The following is a 16,763-nucleotide window of genomic DNA, read 5'->3' on the forward strand; positions in this document are numbered from 1 at the left end:
GGTGCTCCTTTCCTGGTCGAAGTGACACACGTGACCGCACCCCAATAAGTATGAGAACTGACAGCTTGGGTATCAGGTTCTGACCCTAAAAAGGTTTAAAAGGCGGGGTAGTCTCCCGCGGGCGGGTTTAAGGGTGTTTGTGAGTGGTGTGGAGAGGTGTCATTTAAGTTCTCTTGCCCCACAGACGTTTTCATGGCCTGTGCAACGCACCTGTTGCTGTAGTTTCAGTCAACCTCTCCCAAAAAAAAAGGGATCACAGAGCTGAATCCCAAATTCTCAAAAATGCTGAGTCTAATGAATTAAACAGTTACCACTTCAAGCAAATAGCTCTGCGAAAACTCATTCCACGCTGCTTCAGACTACAAGTAAATGCAGAGTTTATACTGACGTTTCAAATTATAAACTGTTGCACAAATTACTCAACAATCTGTTAGGACATATTCATTGTATTCTCGATCCAGAAATCCAATTACAATAAAAGATTCAGTCACTTATATGAGAAAAATTAATTTATTCATGACTTGCATGCAGATTGAAAACTGCCTCGTTTTAAGAAATACATGTTTAAAAGGCATATATATATGAACAGACACCCAAATAATATGATTTTAGATCAGAATTTGTTCATTCACAGTAAACATGTTGACATGTTAAACATTTCATCTAACATTCATGAACTAAAACCCACCCCCGTCCCGTTCAGCTTTGTGCTGGAACAGTTTCCTTGAAATGAGCAGATTGCTATTCTCTGGAGATGACACACCATTCTGTCATCTTTGATTTGTCTTTGGAAACTAGAATAATTTATATTATAATTAATCAAGCATTCAAATGTAACTACACAGGGCTTGGTCCATTAACCTACTTGATGATGTTTAGCTACTGTGTGACTATTTGTGGTTACCATTAGGTACATTATTGTGCTACTACTGAGCTGAGGGAATTTAAGTTGATCGCTGTAAACGTAAAGCAACGCTGCCAGATTTGATCATGAAATGGACCACAGAGAAAGACAGAACTGGCCTCTGGTGACTGTTAAACATATGCACTCAGTGGGTGGGCAAAATAACAGCAACACCTCAGAATATAATGCAAGTCAATACAGCACCACTGTGCCCTGAAGCATCAAGAATGATCCATTTTTATAGCAACTCTCTACAGAACGTAATCATAATCAACTTTTTCATTCATACAGGAAAATGAAAAGGAATCCTATTGCATTCTGCAAAGGTTCATGGTGTGCCCATCCCCTGTGACTGAGGTAATGGCTGAGGTATGACCGCTAGCATCTTTATCTGAAAAAGGAGGATTCACATTTATGAAACTATCTCAATCTCAACTTGAAAAGGCAATATGGTCTGTATGGGTTGTGCTCAAACCTAACAGGACTGGGTTCTGTTCCAGATGCACATACTTGCACATCTCAGCTGATACCTGCTGCAGGAGAACAGCTGTAACCTGCGGGATCCCATCAAAACAACACAATCATACAGAGACGTGCATAAAGAGCATCTGGATTACAGTTCGGCTGACCATACCACAGAAGGAGGGGGAGAGTTGCTGAGGAAGTGGAAGTAGGGGAGAGGCTGCGGGGAGCTTAGGCTGTCAGTACAGTGTGGCTGTGAATTCAGAGCAGGGGGCAATTTAGAGATGCATGGCTGCATTCACCGAAGCACTGGAAGCCCAGACTCGCAAGCACCTGAAGAAGCCTTTAGTAAGGATTTGGGAGAGTGGGGGAGGATGAGGTGGCTGGAGGGAAAGAAATTAGAGCAAACATGTGCCCTGATCATGGAGGCCGAGAAGGGAGTCAGTGCTTATTTATTCATTTTGCAGCAGCTTTGTTTCAAGAGCATTTTAACTGGCTTTTTGCATTGCTCTTCCTGGAAAGATTGCATTTGCTTTATCTTGGCAGTAAATGCAAAAATGGAATTTTAGTTTAGTAAATAAAGACAAAGCGCATCCGAGATCTGAGACCTAAGAAGTAAGGCAGCATCATCACAACACACTATAGTCATTAAACTAAAAAAAAAAAAAAATCAACACTAGGGTCCTCCAAGATCAGGAAGGTGAGGTTAAAGGGGGGGGGGCACTCCCACTACCAACTCACCTTATAATCAACTCATCTATTCATTTCCCTTTCTTCTTCCCTTCTGTTTGTTAGGTGGACAGAAAGCAACGCCCTCTCTGCCTTGACGCCATCTTGCAGCTGTTAGAGCAAATACCAGACAACTCATTTGACACACTGAAAGCCAGTGAGCGTGGGATCGTGTGTGAGGGTTAAGCTCCCCGCCTTAGCAAATGGACAAACTTAACAGGTATGAACACATACACTCAGAGCACACAGCCAGTCCAGCTGATCCCAGTATTACAGTATTAGAGAACTAGCACTGCCATACCAGAAAAGTCCTATAGGAACCCTGAGATTGATGAGAATCTACAGGTCAGACTGGCCTCATACCTAGGCCTATCTTATAGGATGTTTCTGATTGGCACACAGGCTGCGAGGGACCAAAAGGTAGGAATTTATTTTTGAAGTATTGAAGCTAAGTTCTTTTGGGAAACAGGAGTTAAGATCCCTTCCACAGCCATGTGGAGCAAACCCAGCATTCAACAGTTTTAGCAAAGCGACTGGTCCGACATTGAAGTCTCTCTCTGTCATGTTACGGAGTCCGGCGGCGGGCCACCACACATACACTGTCCATTGGCAAGCCCAGGCCTCTATGGCAACAAAGGAGGGTGGGGAGGTTGGGTTAGGTGGGTGGTTCTGGGAAGTTGAGTCTGAGCCAGAGCCACGAACCCAGATCCAAGGTGGCGACGGCGGTGGCGGCGGAAAAAGCGCTGTGTTGTGTGTGAACGGCGGAGAGGAGAGGCGCATAGGGACAGTAGGGTGGGGTGAAAGGGGAATAGGGAAGAGGTGAGGGAGGGAGGGAGGGAGGGAGGGAGAGGGGTGAGGGAGAAGGGTAAGGGAGAGGGGTGAGGGCGGCGAATACGGCGGTGAAAAGGAGTTCACTAGCGGGCAGGGGAAGGGTAGGGGTGTGTCCGCATGTGCCAAGCCTCGCCAATCAGTGGAACACCAACTAAAGTTTTTCAGGCATCCATGATCTCTTTCTGTTACTCTCTCTCTTTCTCACACACACACAAACAAGGACAAGCACACACTTTATTCACTAGTTCAAACAAACAGCAGGACACAGTCAATCGCCTTGTATGCTGATGCGAGACAGGTCTCCATGTTGTGGAGAGGGTCCTAGACCCATACTGCCCACCACCCCCACCAAGGAGAAGCCCAAGGCTGCAGGTGTGGCACTGCCATTGCAGCAGAGGAGGAATTACAGAGTGGGGAAAGGGGGATGTGGTGATGGCAGAGGAGAGGAGGGGGAGGAGTGTTTGGTCAAGGCACAGTCAAAGGAAGGGGTGGCAGGTGGGGAGAGGAGAGGTCAGTGCTGTTGTTTTTGTTTTGTTTTTTTTTGTTTTTTTCATTTACCTTGGTGGTGAAGAGAGAGAGAACAAGTTCCCACTGCAGTGGCGTCGCGCTAAAAGTCGTCCCCATGGCTCACGCCGCCACGTTCACGCACAGCTGCACGCTGGCTGTTCCAGGTGGCCCGGTGACCTAATTCAGTTGAGATAGTTAGTTCAGAGCTGGACTGTCGCGGGTTTTTGTTTACGGCAGAGTTAGAGATTATCACACATGCAGGTTTGAGAGTAGAGTGGACACAAAGACATACGGAGAGGGAGAATTTGGTGCAGCAGGGAGAGACCAGACCAGACCAGACACACACCCATCAGCCCCAGGAACAGGACTGCTCCACAGATCAAAATGCACCCAGGCGATTCTATCTGTGTGCCTCTCCCCAGCTCTCAACATGAATTCACACTGTGTGTTTTGTCCTTTCTGCATTGAAATCAATCTAAAGGACCATCCCCAAACCATTCCTGCCAAAATTCAGTACTGATACGCATTTACTCAAGGGCGAACCCTTTGATATAAATGTTGGTTTGCACACAGTTTGAGACACTGGAGAGAGAAAGGAGCACTCACCTGCACTTACTCTGACCAAAGAGAGCAAAGCAGGGCCAGCATCTACACCTGTCTCCCCCTGGGTTCCCAGTCAAATGGGTCTGGTGGTCATTTTACACAAGAATAACAGATAGTGGAGAAGAACAACATAAACAAGAAGAAGGGGAAATCTCCAAACCCTTCTTTACCACAGTAGTCAGCCACACATTCTTTATTATAGTAAGGTTTATAATATACACATTCTCAATAAAAAGCATGCTTTTTTTTTTTTTTTTTACTTTTCTTTTGTCTTTTTCCTTAAAAAAAGGCAAAATTAAAGACTTCTCTAAAAAATTGGGTCTCAAACAGGGCAAACGACATTTCGCAAACCACATAATTCTACAAAGATGCAACTGGTATGGGCCTGTATATACGACACAAAGATTACACTGTGAGATGCAAAAAGTCTCTTCACCACTAAAAACCACAGGGGGAGAGGGAAGGGGGCAAAGAGTGAGGCAGTAAGGTGATTTCAGAGGGCATGTCTGTGTGTGCATCAGACCGCTGCAAAATAGTCCTTGCAAAAAACACTAAGTGACTGTTTTAAGTGATTGCAGAATCAGATGGGTGGAATTTGCCAGTGAGGATAAACTTGCGTATGTAAAACAGACTAGTCTAGATTGTATTTTATTAATATCCCAACATCAGGGATGTGGGAAACCCCACCCATAAGATGCAGCAATTGAATTAAAACAAACATTTTTTATTTTTTGCAATTAAAATCTGAAGCAGGTCTGGTATTTGGAAAAAGAAGGATAGTTTGCGCGACTGGAAGACACTGCCCCATATCTCAGTTCATTGGTGCTATTACTGTCATTTCTGTTTAAAACCAGTGGCTAATAGTGAACCTGTGAGGCTCAGTCTGTGGCTTTTTAAAACACTATGATATGAAAAAAGAAAAATCTAATACAGGAGTACAAATACAGGTGAAAGCTTGTACCCTTCTAGATACTAAGCTCCAGAGGGCTCCTGTAAACCTCCCTTGAAATGATTAAAACGTAATGTCAAAAGCACTTAAAATGGGAGATCCCTCCACTTAATGCACTTCACTCATAGGCACATAATTGAGCTTGTCACATATTATCACAATTCCTAACAGGATGCAATGTAAAGATCCTTTGTAAACAGCTCATTCAAAGTCATACAAGGGTTTGTTTTTTCCATTTACAATGAATTACACCCCAGTTTGACTTGTATTACATGTAAACTGCACTAAAACAAACAAAACACATAGATTATTAAAAAAAAAAAAAAAAAAAAGGCCTCTGAACATGAAGAAGTACTATCTACAAAAGTCAGTGTCACTGAAATGCAGCTCCTCCCTAAACTGACTGGGTAAGATGTGTGAAACTGTATAAAAAGAAAAGAATAAACACTGAAATTTACTATCAGAGGTAGGCAGCTGTAGTTAGAAAGAGAAAGAGAGGTGAAGCAGTGTCTTTCAGTGTTGTATTTAAAGGTTGGGGTGGGGGTTGGGGGATTCAGGAAAGGTGTAAATGAGAGATCCAAACATACATTGCAGTATGTATTGTGTGTGCTTCTTTTTTTTTTTTTTTTTTTTTTCCTGCAAGGAGCAGTCTTAGCTGCTGAGTTTGTGCACTGCATGGCCAGAAGCCCGCACATACCTCTCACTTTCATTCATTCATACAACCGTCTGCATCACATTCAAGACAAATACCACCCGCCCCCCCCTTTTCCCCCAAAACACATCAACCATGGTTCTGCTGGACACAATGCATTGCAGCCAAGACACAATATATGTGCTTGTCTGACTTCCCTTCCGATTACATTACAAATCTAAACTCGTCAACATAAGGCAAAAAAGGTTTCAAATTAGCTGCCCTAACTGATCATCTAGGCCTAAGGAGGATGGCTGATTTGAAAACCAATGTCCCTTTAATTGTAGATTTGGCCTTAGAAAATCATAACTGGGTTGCAGAAATAAAGGCATATGAAACAACTGACTAGGTCAGTGTAATACTGGCACAAGTGTGAGACTGGCACAATAAAAAAGTAAAACTGAGAAGCACAAAGAATGCCCATACGCCAGATGAGAGTCTCCTTTTCATGGCTGCACTGTTTGTGTGCACACAGGACCAAGGTTAGCGGCTCAGGTCCCTCGCAAAGCAGGTTAATAAACCAGTAAGACCCCTGTGTCAAACCCTACCCCACACACTTACAGCCCCCAGACACACACATACACACACACTCCCTCATATACACACATACAGCTTCTGTAAGGTGATCAAGTTTTGGGGGGGTGGGGTGGGGTGTGGGGGTGGGAGGGGTGCGGGTGGGGTGGGGTTTCAGGACAAAGAGGAAGCGGTGGGGGCAGAGAGTTGTGTGTGACTATCGGAAGGGGGGCTCAGGTGTGTGAAGGGAGAGTTCGGGGCGGCGGAGGATGGCCTCCTTTCGTGTGGGCGGCGGCAACGGCGGCTCATACACCCTGGGTGCAGCCATGGCGGCTGCCACTGCCGCAGCGGTGGGGACCACTGGCCTGAGAGCATCCAGCGTAGCAACCGGCTGGGCAGACATCGCAGGAACTGCTGGCACAGTTGGCACTCCTGGCATACCAGGGATGGCTGTCACTGTGCTTGGTGGGGGATAGGCATACTGGAACTGGGGGTACTGCTGCAGCTGCTGGTAGTACTCTGCATAATACCTAACAGAAGGGAGGAGAGGGGAATTGAGGGTCGTGGGTTAAGGGACGAAGAGGAGGGTTTAGGTAGGCAGGAAGTGCATTTATGAAGGCAGTTAGCAAGACAAAGAGTGCAACAAGAGAGTGATAAAGCAAAAAAAAAGAAAATAAACATGCAGAAAAGCAATAATCAGCCCAGAAATGTAGGAGACGGTAAACGTGTGACTAACACTATAAAAAGTAATGAAAATCTAAGAATCTTTCCTACCTGGCCATGGGGTCCTCTATAGCCTCAACTGCCTCTTCTGCTGCTCGGCCAGCTGGTGTGGGGAGCAGGGGTCGGCGTGGCTTGGCTCTCTGGTAAATGAACGGCTTCATCACAGGGTCTGGTAGCAGGGGTGCCGACCTCCTCAGGGGACTACGGTCCCTCTCACCAGACTTTGTCACAGCCGCTGCCGCTGCAGCAGCAGCCACCGACTGCTGCTCAGCCACAACCTGCTGGCCTTGGGCAAAGTAATGTGCCTGCCTGGCTGCCTCAAAGATGGCTGTAGCAGGGTCCGCTGCTCCCATGGCGCTTATATGAGCGTATGCTGGTGTGGCCGCACCATAAATTGCTGGAGCTACAGTGTAAGCAGGGTTTACAGCAGCCGCTGCAGTTGGCATCTCTAGCCCAGGAGCAGCAGCCAGATAAACGGGAGGGTTGGCCACAGCTGGGGTGTAAACTGGAGTTGTATAGGCAGCAGCTGCAGCTGCGGCCGCTGGAGATGCGGCCACCTGGCCATAGATATTGGGGGTCATCGAACTGTACACCTGGGTGGCGCCTGATGTGAGAGCTGCCTGGCTCACAACTGTTCCATAAAGCTGATTGGCAACATTGGCACCATACACCTGACTGGCAAGAGCACCATAAACAGCTGGGTTCACTGGGTTTCCATCAGTGCGTGTGCCTGTGGTGATCCCGGTCAGAGCTGCATATGTGGGATCAAATGTGGAGGTGTTGTAGACTGAATTGTGCACACTTTGTTGGACCTGTAGAGGCAGGCCGGCGGCTGCAGCAGCAGCCGCAGCCAGAACCGCCGCCTGGCTTTGGTACTGCTCCAGAGAAGGTTTCCCTACAGGGCACTCTCCAGCGTAGTGGCCCTGCTTTCCACAGTTAACACAGGGGATTTTTCCTGTAGGTGCCTGTTTGCTGGGCTGGACTTTGGACAGTTCTACAGACAGAGGGCGGCCTTTAAATGAGGTGCCGTGCAGGGCCTCGATGGCTTGGAGGGCATCTTCCTTGTTTTCCATGTGAACAAAGGCATAGCCTGCGGAAGAGGAATGCCTGGCTGTCATTGAGAGTGAGGACAACAATTATGATCACAGCACCAGTCAGGGGAATTTAGTTATAACATCTGTGGGAAACTTATTTTACCAAAATAAAAGCACTTTATTCATCTTTATAATAGCAAGTTAATTATGTTTTGCATTATAACAACTTGTGTATCCTAAAATATCACATGGTCATATTGTTAACTTTACATTTGCAGGCTCTCAAACCTCAACATACACTGATTCTACTACTATCAAGCACAACCTGGGAAGGATGTGAATGAGAAACATTTAAAACAACTTAAATGTGACTTCGCTCACCTTTAACTTTGTCACACTCGAGAACTTTCCCAAACGTCTGGAACAACTGCTGTAGATCTTCAGTGGTGCACATCCCACTCAAATTTCCCACAAACACCTTGGTGGAGTGCAGCGGCCTTCCCCTCGACTTCTCCACCACCAAATTCCGACCACGAAATTCCCGTCCATTGAGCTCCCGGATGGCGCGCTCAGCGGCACCCTCGCCCTGCAGGTGGACGAAGGCAAACTGTTGTAGCACACTGCAGCTGACCACCTGGCCGTAGGGTTCAAAGATGGCTGACAGCTCCTCCTGGGTAGTGTCCAACGCCAGGTTGCCCACGAAGAGCTTCACTGTGTGGCTCTTGTCCATGGTGCTGCAGAGAAACAGAGGAGTGAGGTGCATGGATGGAAATGAGTAAAGTGTGTAATTACACAGTCCAACTATCAGCTGCCACAGATGTAACATCTGCAGAGTGAGCACGGCGCCACATCTCCAGCTCTCCAGTGAGCAGACGAGCAGGCGATGGCACTGGAGTGCAATTATCTGAACACAAAGGGGGATCTGCAGAACACAGGGAGACTGCAGACCCTGCTATTAAGTTTCTTTTCAGGGCTCAAAGACACTGTGAGGCTGTGGTGCGGCTGATTTCAGATTAAAGGAACAGGACTCAAAAGACTTGAGTGCTACAGTGCTGCTTCGGGGAAAAAAAGCAACTTCAAATTTAACCGTTACAGTCGTACTTTGAATTCAAAACAAAAAACCTCTACCATCAAGAATCATCAAGCAGAAAAAGAACACGTAGAAAACTATCCAACTTTCCCTCAAATGAGAGACTGCAATAAGTCAGGATCTGGAGGTTTAGCTTGAAGGGATCTCATTAAATATCTTAGAGCTGAGTCACCCTCACAAAGCAGACCCTGATGATGATGAGGATGATGATGATAAGAACCTCCAGCCTTTCAGGATGCTCAATGACACATTTGTGTTCAAACAGATGCAGCACATTTCATAAGGTCCTCCCTCACCGGGCCCCTGAACGCACCATACGCAGCTTAGGAGTGTTGCCACAGGTTGGCCAACACCCCCCCCCCCCCCCCTTCCTCCTCCTCACTATGCTTGAATAACCTTTATGACTGGCTGTAAATCAAAGGGCAAAGTGGAACATGACACCAGAGAATGACATTTCTATTTTTTGGTTAAGACTCAGCCCAGCTGCTACTGTATGGACTACACTTCCTCCTCCTCCTCCTCCTCCTCTTCCTCACAGAAAATCTGTCTATAGAGATGCAAGTAATTTGCCTCAGCATGCAGAGACAATACATACATATATATATGAGAGCAGCCCCCTGCATATGGCTGCTGCACACACACCGCTTCCATCTGAGGGGGGAAGCTGGTTTTCTGATGACGCAGCACGACGCCGAGTCAACACATTTCCACCTCACATGTACAACATGAGTTAAAAACACACACACACACACACACACACACGCGCGCGCGCGCGCGCGTCTAAAAGAGTTTTAGTTGAAAAGGTTTAGTTGAGGTTTGACACGTCGGACGGCGTCAGCTCAGCCCGCTGTGGAAATGTGAATGACGAGACGAGATGCTTGCTGGTTTTCACCAAAAACAAAACAAGTCCTAATGCGGGGAAACGGATAAATAATATTAAAAAAAATAAACACACACACACGCATCTCACTACGCGGGAGACGTCACGGTTAATAAACACTTAGTGTACGCACATTAACAACAAGCTCTCGATAGGAGATCGATACTGTGTAACAACACAAATACATTTTTCCCCCACAGCACAGGAATGAATTCAGTGTAACACCGACTGATCCCTGTGCGAACACACGGTCTAACAGTCTCTGTCGCTGAAACATACCCGCAAAAAACAGTCCAACTTCAAGACGAATCGGAATTAATGACCTCCCATGCGGCTCGGATGAGAATAACGCTGCGGAAAAGGCGATTAAATAAAAGGATCTACCATCTTACCTAGGCGGTGCTGTATTTCAAAATGGTAGCGCCTGCTTCCGTTTGAATGTCGGGCATACTGCTGGAGAGGCTGCGGAGGGGGAGGGGGAGGGCTGCTGCTGCTGCTGCTGCTGCTGCTGCTGCACCTAGAGGATGCTGATCCTCACAAAAACCTCTGAAACCACACAAGCACAATCACACTGAGGTCGTGCACACAGGTCTGATCTGTTAGGGCCACTGCATGAATAAAAGCCACCTCCAAAAGACCCAGGGTTGAGTCCAAAGGGACGAGCAACAAGTGAGTGGCCTCAGTTTAAGAGCTCATTGTGTGTGCTATAGAATAACAAGACATTTTACAGACAATTAAAAGTGCAAAATTATTTAATAGAGACTCTGTTAAAGATTCACAGATCCATGTCAGGTTATATTCATGGCCTCTTGTGCGTAAGGTTTTTCTTCCTTTCTCTGTTTTACATGGCTGAAAATTGAATGTAGTTGGGTCTATGAAGTGAATTCATCATTTTTTAATCAACATGTTCAGTTTCCAGAGACAGGTGTGAAAGGACATTTGGAAAAAAATGAGTAAGCTCAACCAGGCATCAGCAGGAGGAGACAGATGTTCAATTTGAAAAAAAAAATAAATCAATGCAAAACTTGCTACCACCCAGTGTGGTGCACACAATATCGATGTGTTCATCGAAAAAGGGAAAATATTCAATGTGTTAACAGAAATCAACAAGTGTCAGCAGGTTGGAGTTTTGAATTTCATATTGCATTTTCACCATAATGAAATTTCTAACCAGAGAATGTCTAAAATAGTCAGTGGCTCAAAGCTTTTCTGCAGAAACCATGAAGGAGCCTCGTTGGGAATCACAGTGCCAGCTGATATAAAATACTTTTTCACTACTACTCTTTTTAGCTAAGTTAGATAATTAACACAGACACTGAAGGGCATTAATCCCAGTGACACTTAGAAACTATATATATATATATATATATATATATAGCTAATCAGAGGTGACTTCCAGAAGGTTCTGGCTTGTTTTAATGTGCTTTACTTTATTTAAAATCCTCACAGGACACGTAACTGCAACAGACTTTATCACAGAGACATTTTTCAACAAAATAAGGCAGTTTTTCTTCAGTGTGTCCAGCCGACTGGAAAACACATTTCTCAGTGCTCCATCTTCCTCGCTTCAGCTCTGGACAAATGTCCTCGCGTTTCTGTCTGAGATGCTCTCATTTCTCAAACTGGCATGAGTGTGTGCCCCAGGTTCAGAGGTGTGCTGGTGGCGTCTCTGTATTGGCCTTGCTCCGACCCTTCCCAGCTATCGGCACGTCTCTCTCCTCCCACAGCATGACCCCATCACAGGCACAAATCCGTTTGGGATTTTGGAAAAGGCCTGCAGATCGGGCAATGATCCCACAGGCCAGTCTATAACGGAGAGACAGAAACGATAAAAGTCCTTTTACAACAATGAAAAAAATGGTCTCACTGTTTGCCAAATGGTTTTTAAAGTGCTGATAAAATTATTTAATGCACTGTAATGAATTATAGATTGTTCTAATCATATCAAAGTTTGTCCTTTGTTTTGGTAGGAATACTACAGTGGAAGTACTTTAACAAAACGATCCCAACTCAAGGTCAGTTCTCAGATTGTTTTGCAAAATTTGAATGTTGTTTTCGGTGTTCTTTCCGAGGCGTCATATTATGTCGCCTGCATCACAACTGGACGCCAAGCTGACTGCATATAGTACCTCCCATCTTGTCTTGACCTTATTCTGTATGTGCTAACTTCAAACAGGTGCTGCAGACCCACCTTTCACCAGAGTTTCCAGTCTGCTTTGAGAGAGGGTGGCCACCTCGACCCAGGTCGTCCTCCCCAGCGTCCACTACTAGCGATCGACCAATCACATCCCATACCTGCAAGGTATTAATAAATTAAAACCTGCCATGTGGTGTTATTTTGGAAATGATATATTGACATATCTGCTTTCTAAATCTCTATTACACACAGTATACCACAGTTACATGGCTTACTACCAGTGCCAAATATGACTCTGTGTGTTTGTGTGTGTGTGTTTGTGTGTGTGTTACCTTCACTTGACTGTCTTCTAGTCTAAATGAGGCTCTGCCATCTGGTCCAGCAATAATATTTCCCAGATCACCTACATGCTGAACAACAAGACTGCATGTGAAAATTATACATAACTAAATAATACACAGTGAAGAAATAACACGTCTATACAACATGAATGGCAAAAAACACTGTCTCTGAGTTGCAGCAGCTCTTTCACATGCTGTTGAGGATTTAGCATCTGGAACACGAACTGCTTAAAACAGCTCCTGTGGGACAAGTCTAGTCATCTGAAAGGGGTATCACATCTTCCATTTGGCTTGTGTTGAAGCTTTATTATATATAAGTGGTGATTTGGTCAGAATTTATGATACAAGGCTCTTATTGCCTCACACGGGCTCCTTGATCCTCTTACAGCCAACTGTTCTGGCACAGCTGATCATTACAACAGAGCAAGTAGGCTCTAAGCCTATAAAAATGAATCATTGTATGAAGGATGAAGTATGAAGACTGTAAGACTGTACCCTTTCAGAGTCCCCTGGACCACCATGTTGTCTTCCTAAGGGATTATAGTGCTCTCCACAACTGCAGAAATAACATAAAATATAATTAATGTGATGCCACCACAGGAAAGGATTATGAGGATGCTGGGTAGAGAGATATTTGTATACAAGGCATTTGAATGGTTTATATATTTGTGATTTGTGATTTTCTTTGACATTTACTTGCCCTCCATAAGAGCTGAGGTTCACGGGCATCATAATATACATTTCTATATAATTAAGATCAAGGGCTGTTACATTAACCTGCTTTAGGCAGGAGTTAACATTAAGAATGCTGGAAAATTGAATAAAACATTAAAGGTTCCCTGTGGAGTTTTTGACCTGAAGTATGTTTAGTTTTTCGTATATGTGAGCACTTACATGCACATGAAGGTGACATGATGGTGTATTTCACTAGTATTTCACTAATCAACGCCGAAACGTGATGCGAGGTGACAGCAAAGGCAGGAGAGAAGAAGACTGTGAGGAAGTAAATATGGCCGTACAAATTAGGATTTTAAATACATTTTAAAAAAAATCAGCTTTGTAAATGTTTTAGTAGGAAGGAAATGTATTCACCGCATTTGTTACAGCTTAAGGATACACACAATGTGCCTGGTGAGTAAGGCTGGATGTAAACATAACTTCTGTTGTTTACAAGAAAACTCCACAGGGCACCTTTAAATAATAATAAAGCTATAATATAATTTATTTATTTGGTAGACTCCTGCATTTTTATATCGAGGACCACTAGAGCATACTTTTAAAAGAAAACTCTATTTTTAAAAATGTCAGTCCTTTCAGCTATTGTGGGAATGTCCAGGTTGTTAAAACTTAAGCTGAATACTGTAAAATGCATCAGTGTTTTCTGTCTATAAATTTATTATGTTGTGTCTTTGTTGTGGTCCTGCCTGAGGCAGTCTAGTGTGAGGTCCCCCAGAGTGTGGACGTGGAGGCCGTGGGGTCCAGGCTCCAATCCATCAATGGTCCCATCAATCAGGCAACGCTCCTCAGACAGCTGCAGCAAACGCACCACCCCCTGGATTGGTCCCGAACCAGCCAGCATGGCCACTGCTGAACCCAGGTCTGTAACAAAGAAATATATACAGAGCATAAACTATTTGTATGTCAATGACTGTGACCTTGGTCACGTTTAGATACATCCAGATTGTGCTTAAATCTTAGTGACACCGAGCGTTGTCTGCATATAGAGTAAGAACGAAGATGCATCACAAAGCCGTCTCGAGTGAATGCCTCTGATCAGATTATGTTTCCAAGCTGACATTGAAAACTGTGAGCTGAATATAAAATCACACAGACATATAAGCTACAGAAGCAGATATTCGTATATCATCTGGAATACCGACAGATATGTCTGATATGCTGAGCAGGAGCAAATCAACCATAACTAACTCTGTGTCACTGTGATAAATGTCCTACAAACTTGACTTGACACTCTTATAATGTGGTCAGGGATGAATTTGCATTCACACTACATATCAGATTGCATATAGTATGTCCTTGACCGCCTCCAAATCCCATCCATCCATCATCTATACCTGCTTATTCCTATTTAGGGTCACGGGGATCTGCTGGAGCCTATCCCAGCTCTATTTGGGTGAAAGGCAGGGGTACACCCTGGACAGTACTTGACAGTGTGGAACTTGACATGTCCTGCCCAGACCTAAAAAGATAATAACATCTGACACTCAGCTTTACCCCTGTTGTTTCTCACCTTGCTCTGATCCGCCGATACCTTTCAATACCGCCCTGCGCCCCGTGCTTTCTATCAGAGCATGCACCTCTGCAGTGGTCAGAGCGGACTCCACCAGCACCTGCTCTTTACTGACATCAATACTGACGGACTGCACTCCTGCAAACACATTCAAACCACTGGACTTTATAATCAAATACAAGAGAACTGACACTTGTTAAACATATTTGTAATGTTGACTGACGGCGAGATAAGCTATTGATATTGCCACACATTGTGAATGTTTAGTGTTTTATTCATTACACTATTAGCTACAGTAAAATATTACTTACAGAAACATACAATACTTGTTGTACTTGTATTACTTGTAGGCAAACATGAGGGCATGACAAGGAAACTGCTGAGTCATGGTGACAGGTGACTTCCACAATACACTGTCATGCTTCCTCACCTGGTTTAGCCTCCAAAGCGGCTCTGATTTTATCTGCACAGCTCTCACACGTCATCTGCACTGCAAACTCCAGCTGTGGCACAAAGCAGCTGTGGTTAATAACACGCGACCATACTGCACTTGCACATGTCAGTGAGCAGAGTAGCCCTGTTTTTGTTTTTGACGATTCATTTGTGGATGAAACTCAGACGTGACGCTATAACGTAAGAAAAAAAGCGTCTGTCAAACCTTGGTTGGCCTCTCTGAGTCCATCCTGTCACCGCCCGGCCGCTGAGAACTTGATTAAATAGGTAACTAAACAGTTTTTAAGAAACGGAAGTGGACTGACTGTACCTGCTGACAGCCTCCACCATGTTTGTGAGGTCATAGTGACGTTACTGCACGTTACCGCCATCAGGTGTCAGTTACCTGTAACTGCAAGTCATTTCATTTTTGTCTCTCCCGTGTTTTATTAATCCATCTGACAAATAAGTGATAGGTTTTTATGGTGGTGGAAGGAGCACTCAGACCTTTTCCTCAAGTAAATGTAGAATAATTTAATTTTAATTGAGTTTTTAAAAAATTATTTCATACTATTTTACACTTTCTAGTATTGTACTTTATAGTAACACTAAAACTAGATATGATTACCTAAGATAATACAGTATTTTGGTGCATGCTGTCACAGTAGATAGTATCACTTTACTTCTATATACAGTATACTTCACTTTGCTGACTTGGATGCTATTAAAAACATCACTATGTCACTTCAGTAGAGGTAGTATTACAATATTAGTTTACAGCGCTGGTTGGGAGTACTGTACGTGTACTGCATATCGTTCTTATTTTTTATTGGATGTACTTCTATGTGTTTGTTTTTAGTTAGTCTATAAATCTGTGAATATTTCTGTCCTGTGCAGCAACAATGCCTGTATTTCCCTTCTTGGGATCAATACAGGTATATTGGACAAATAAATCCAGTAATAATTCGACAAACATGTTGTAATCGTTTAAATAACCAGGGAGGAATTCAGTCAATTGGCCTCAATCAATCAATTCAGTGAAAGATCTGAAAACCCATGGCATGTCATGAGCTGGATGCATAAAATCAAATACTGTTTATTGTTTTTATGTAAACATCATTTTCTGAACATATTTGGACTAATTTTCAAGCTGTGGTGAAACACTTCAGCTGTTCTGTATATGCACAATAACACATATAAACTTTTAATGGCTGTTAACAGGGTCATGCTGCAGAGAAGATGGATATGTGGACACAGGATTGTAGTATATTGATAAAACTAAATCTCCATGAAGGTTGTAGGCAGTAATGTCAAGTGCTGCATCCGGTATGTGGTGGACTTTAATTCATGATGTGTATAGTTTGTCACAATGTTGAGCTGCAGATTAAAGCTCTTGCACTTGATATCGGAGCCCACCACTAAGCTGGTGACTACTTCCCAAATTTGTAGCGGCTAAGAGGAGAGCAGTGTGTGTGGGTGTGTGTGTGTGTGTGTGTGTCTGTGTCAGCGTCACTCTCACACCTCCTGGCATTTGTTTGATGGCACAGATAAGCCATAGGACATTGCAGATCGCCATGATATGGCATAAAATTTGGGTCACAAGTCTAAAATAAAAGCTTCTAAATCAAACCTCAACTAACTAAATTTAGCAGGCTGAGTTTAGACGGTGACACATATTCACCATGCGCA

The 16,763-nt window shown here is 44.2% G+C and overlaps 2 protein-coding genes across 4 annotated transcripts; both read right to left on the reverse strand.

Moving 5' to 3' along the window:
- Positions 1 to 4,213: 4,213 nt before the first annotated feature.
- Positions 4,214 to 10,429, reverse strand: rbm14b (RNA binding motif protein 14b). Of its 3 annotated transcripts, none has more exons than XM_026318428.1 (4): positions 10,309 to 10,429; positions 8,328 to 8,680; positions 6,964 to 8,023; positions 4,214 to 6,719 (listed from the first exon to the last, which is right to left on the reverse strand). In XM_026318428.1, the coding sequence occupies exons 2-4, from the start codon at positions 8,674 to 8,676 to the stop codon at positions 6,407 to 6,409; spliced, it is 1,722 nt and encodes a 573-aa protein (XP_026174213.1). In that variant the 5' UTR covers positions 8,677 to 8,680; positions 10,309 to 10,429; the 3' UTR covers positions 4,214 to 6,406. The 3 variants fall into 3 exon arrangements, with proteins under 3 accessions (XP_026174213.1, XP_026174224.1, XP_026174205.1); XM_026318439.1 differs by having other exon boundaries at positions 6,964 to 8,002; positions 10,196 to 10,333; XM_026318420.1 differs by having other exon boundaries at positions 10,196 to 10,333.
- A 364-nt stretch (positions 10,430 to 10,793) lies between these two features.
- ccs (copper chaperone for superoxide dismutase) lies at positions 10,794 to 15,435 on the reverse strand. The gene is made up of 8 exons (XM_026299423.1): positions 15,301 to 15,435; positions 15,073 to 15,145; positions 14,643 to 14,780; positions 13,819 to 13,993; positions 12,890 to 12,950; positions 12,386 to 12,463; positions 12,108 to 12,211; positions 10,794 to 11,722 (listed from the first exon to the last, which is right to left on the reverse strand). Exons 1-8 carry the CDS (start codon positions 15,322 to 15,324, stop codon positions 11,563 to 11,565), a joined length of 813 nt encoding a protein of 270 aa, XP_026155208.1. The 5' UTR covers positions 15,325 to 15,435; the 3' UTR covers positions 10,794 to 11,562.
- Positions 15,436 to 16,763: the final 1,328 nt, after the last annotated feature.

The sequence above is a fragment of the Mastacembelus armatus genome, chromosome 18 (genome assembly GCF_900324485.2).
Source record: "Mastacembelus armatus chromosome 18, fMasArm1.2, whole genome shotgun sequence".
Taxonomy (NCBI): domain Eukaryota; kingdom Metazoa; phylum Chordata; class Actinopteri; order Synbranchiformes; family Mastacembelidae; genus Mastacembelus; species Mastacembelus armatus.

Excerpts from the sequence above, each read along its gene's own strand:
- rbm14b (XM_026318428.1), bottom strand. The coding sequence starts at position 8,676 with ATGGACAAGAGCCACACAGTGAAGCTCTTCGTGGGCAACCTGGCGTTG. Across the intron at positions 8,024-8,327 it reads CGAGTGTGACAAAGTTAAAG|CCAGGCATTCCTCTTCCGCA; the intron begins GTGAGCGAAGTC and ends TCTCAATGACAG. Across the intron at positions 6,720-6,963 it reads ATAGAGGACCCCATGGCCAG|GTATTATGCAGAGTACTACC; the intron begins GTAGGAAAGATT and ends CCCTTCTGTTAG.
- ccs (XM_026299423.1), bottom strand. The coding sequence starts at position 15,324 with ATGGACTCAGAGAGGCCAACCAAG. Across the intron at positions 15,146-15,300 it reads ACTCAGAGAGGCCAACCAAG|CTGGAGTTTGCAGTGCAGAT; the intron begins GTTTGACAGACG and ends TTTGTGCCACAG. Across the intron at positions 13,994-14,642 it reads TATCGGCGGATCAGAGCAAG|ACCTGGGTTCAGCAGTGGCC; the intron begins GTGAGAAACAAC and ends TCTTTGTTACAG.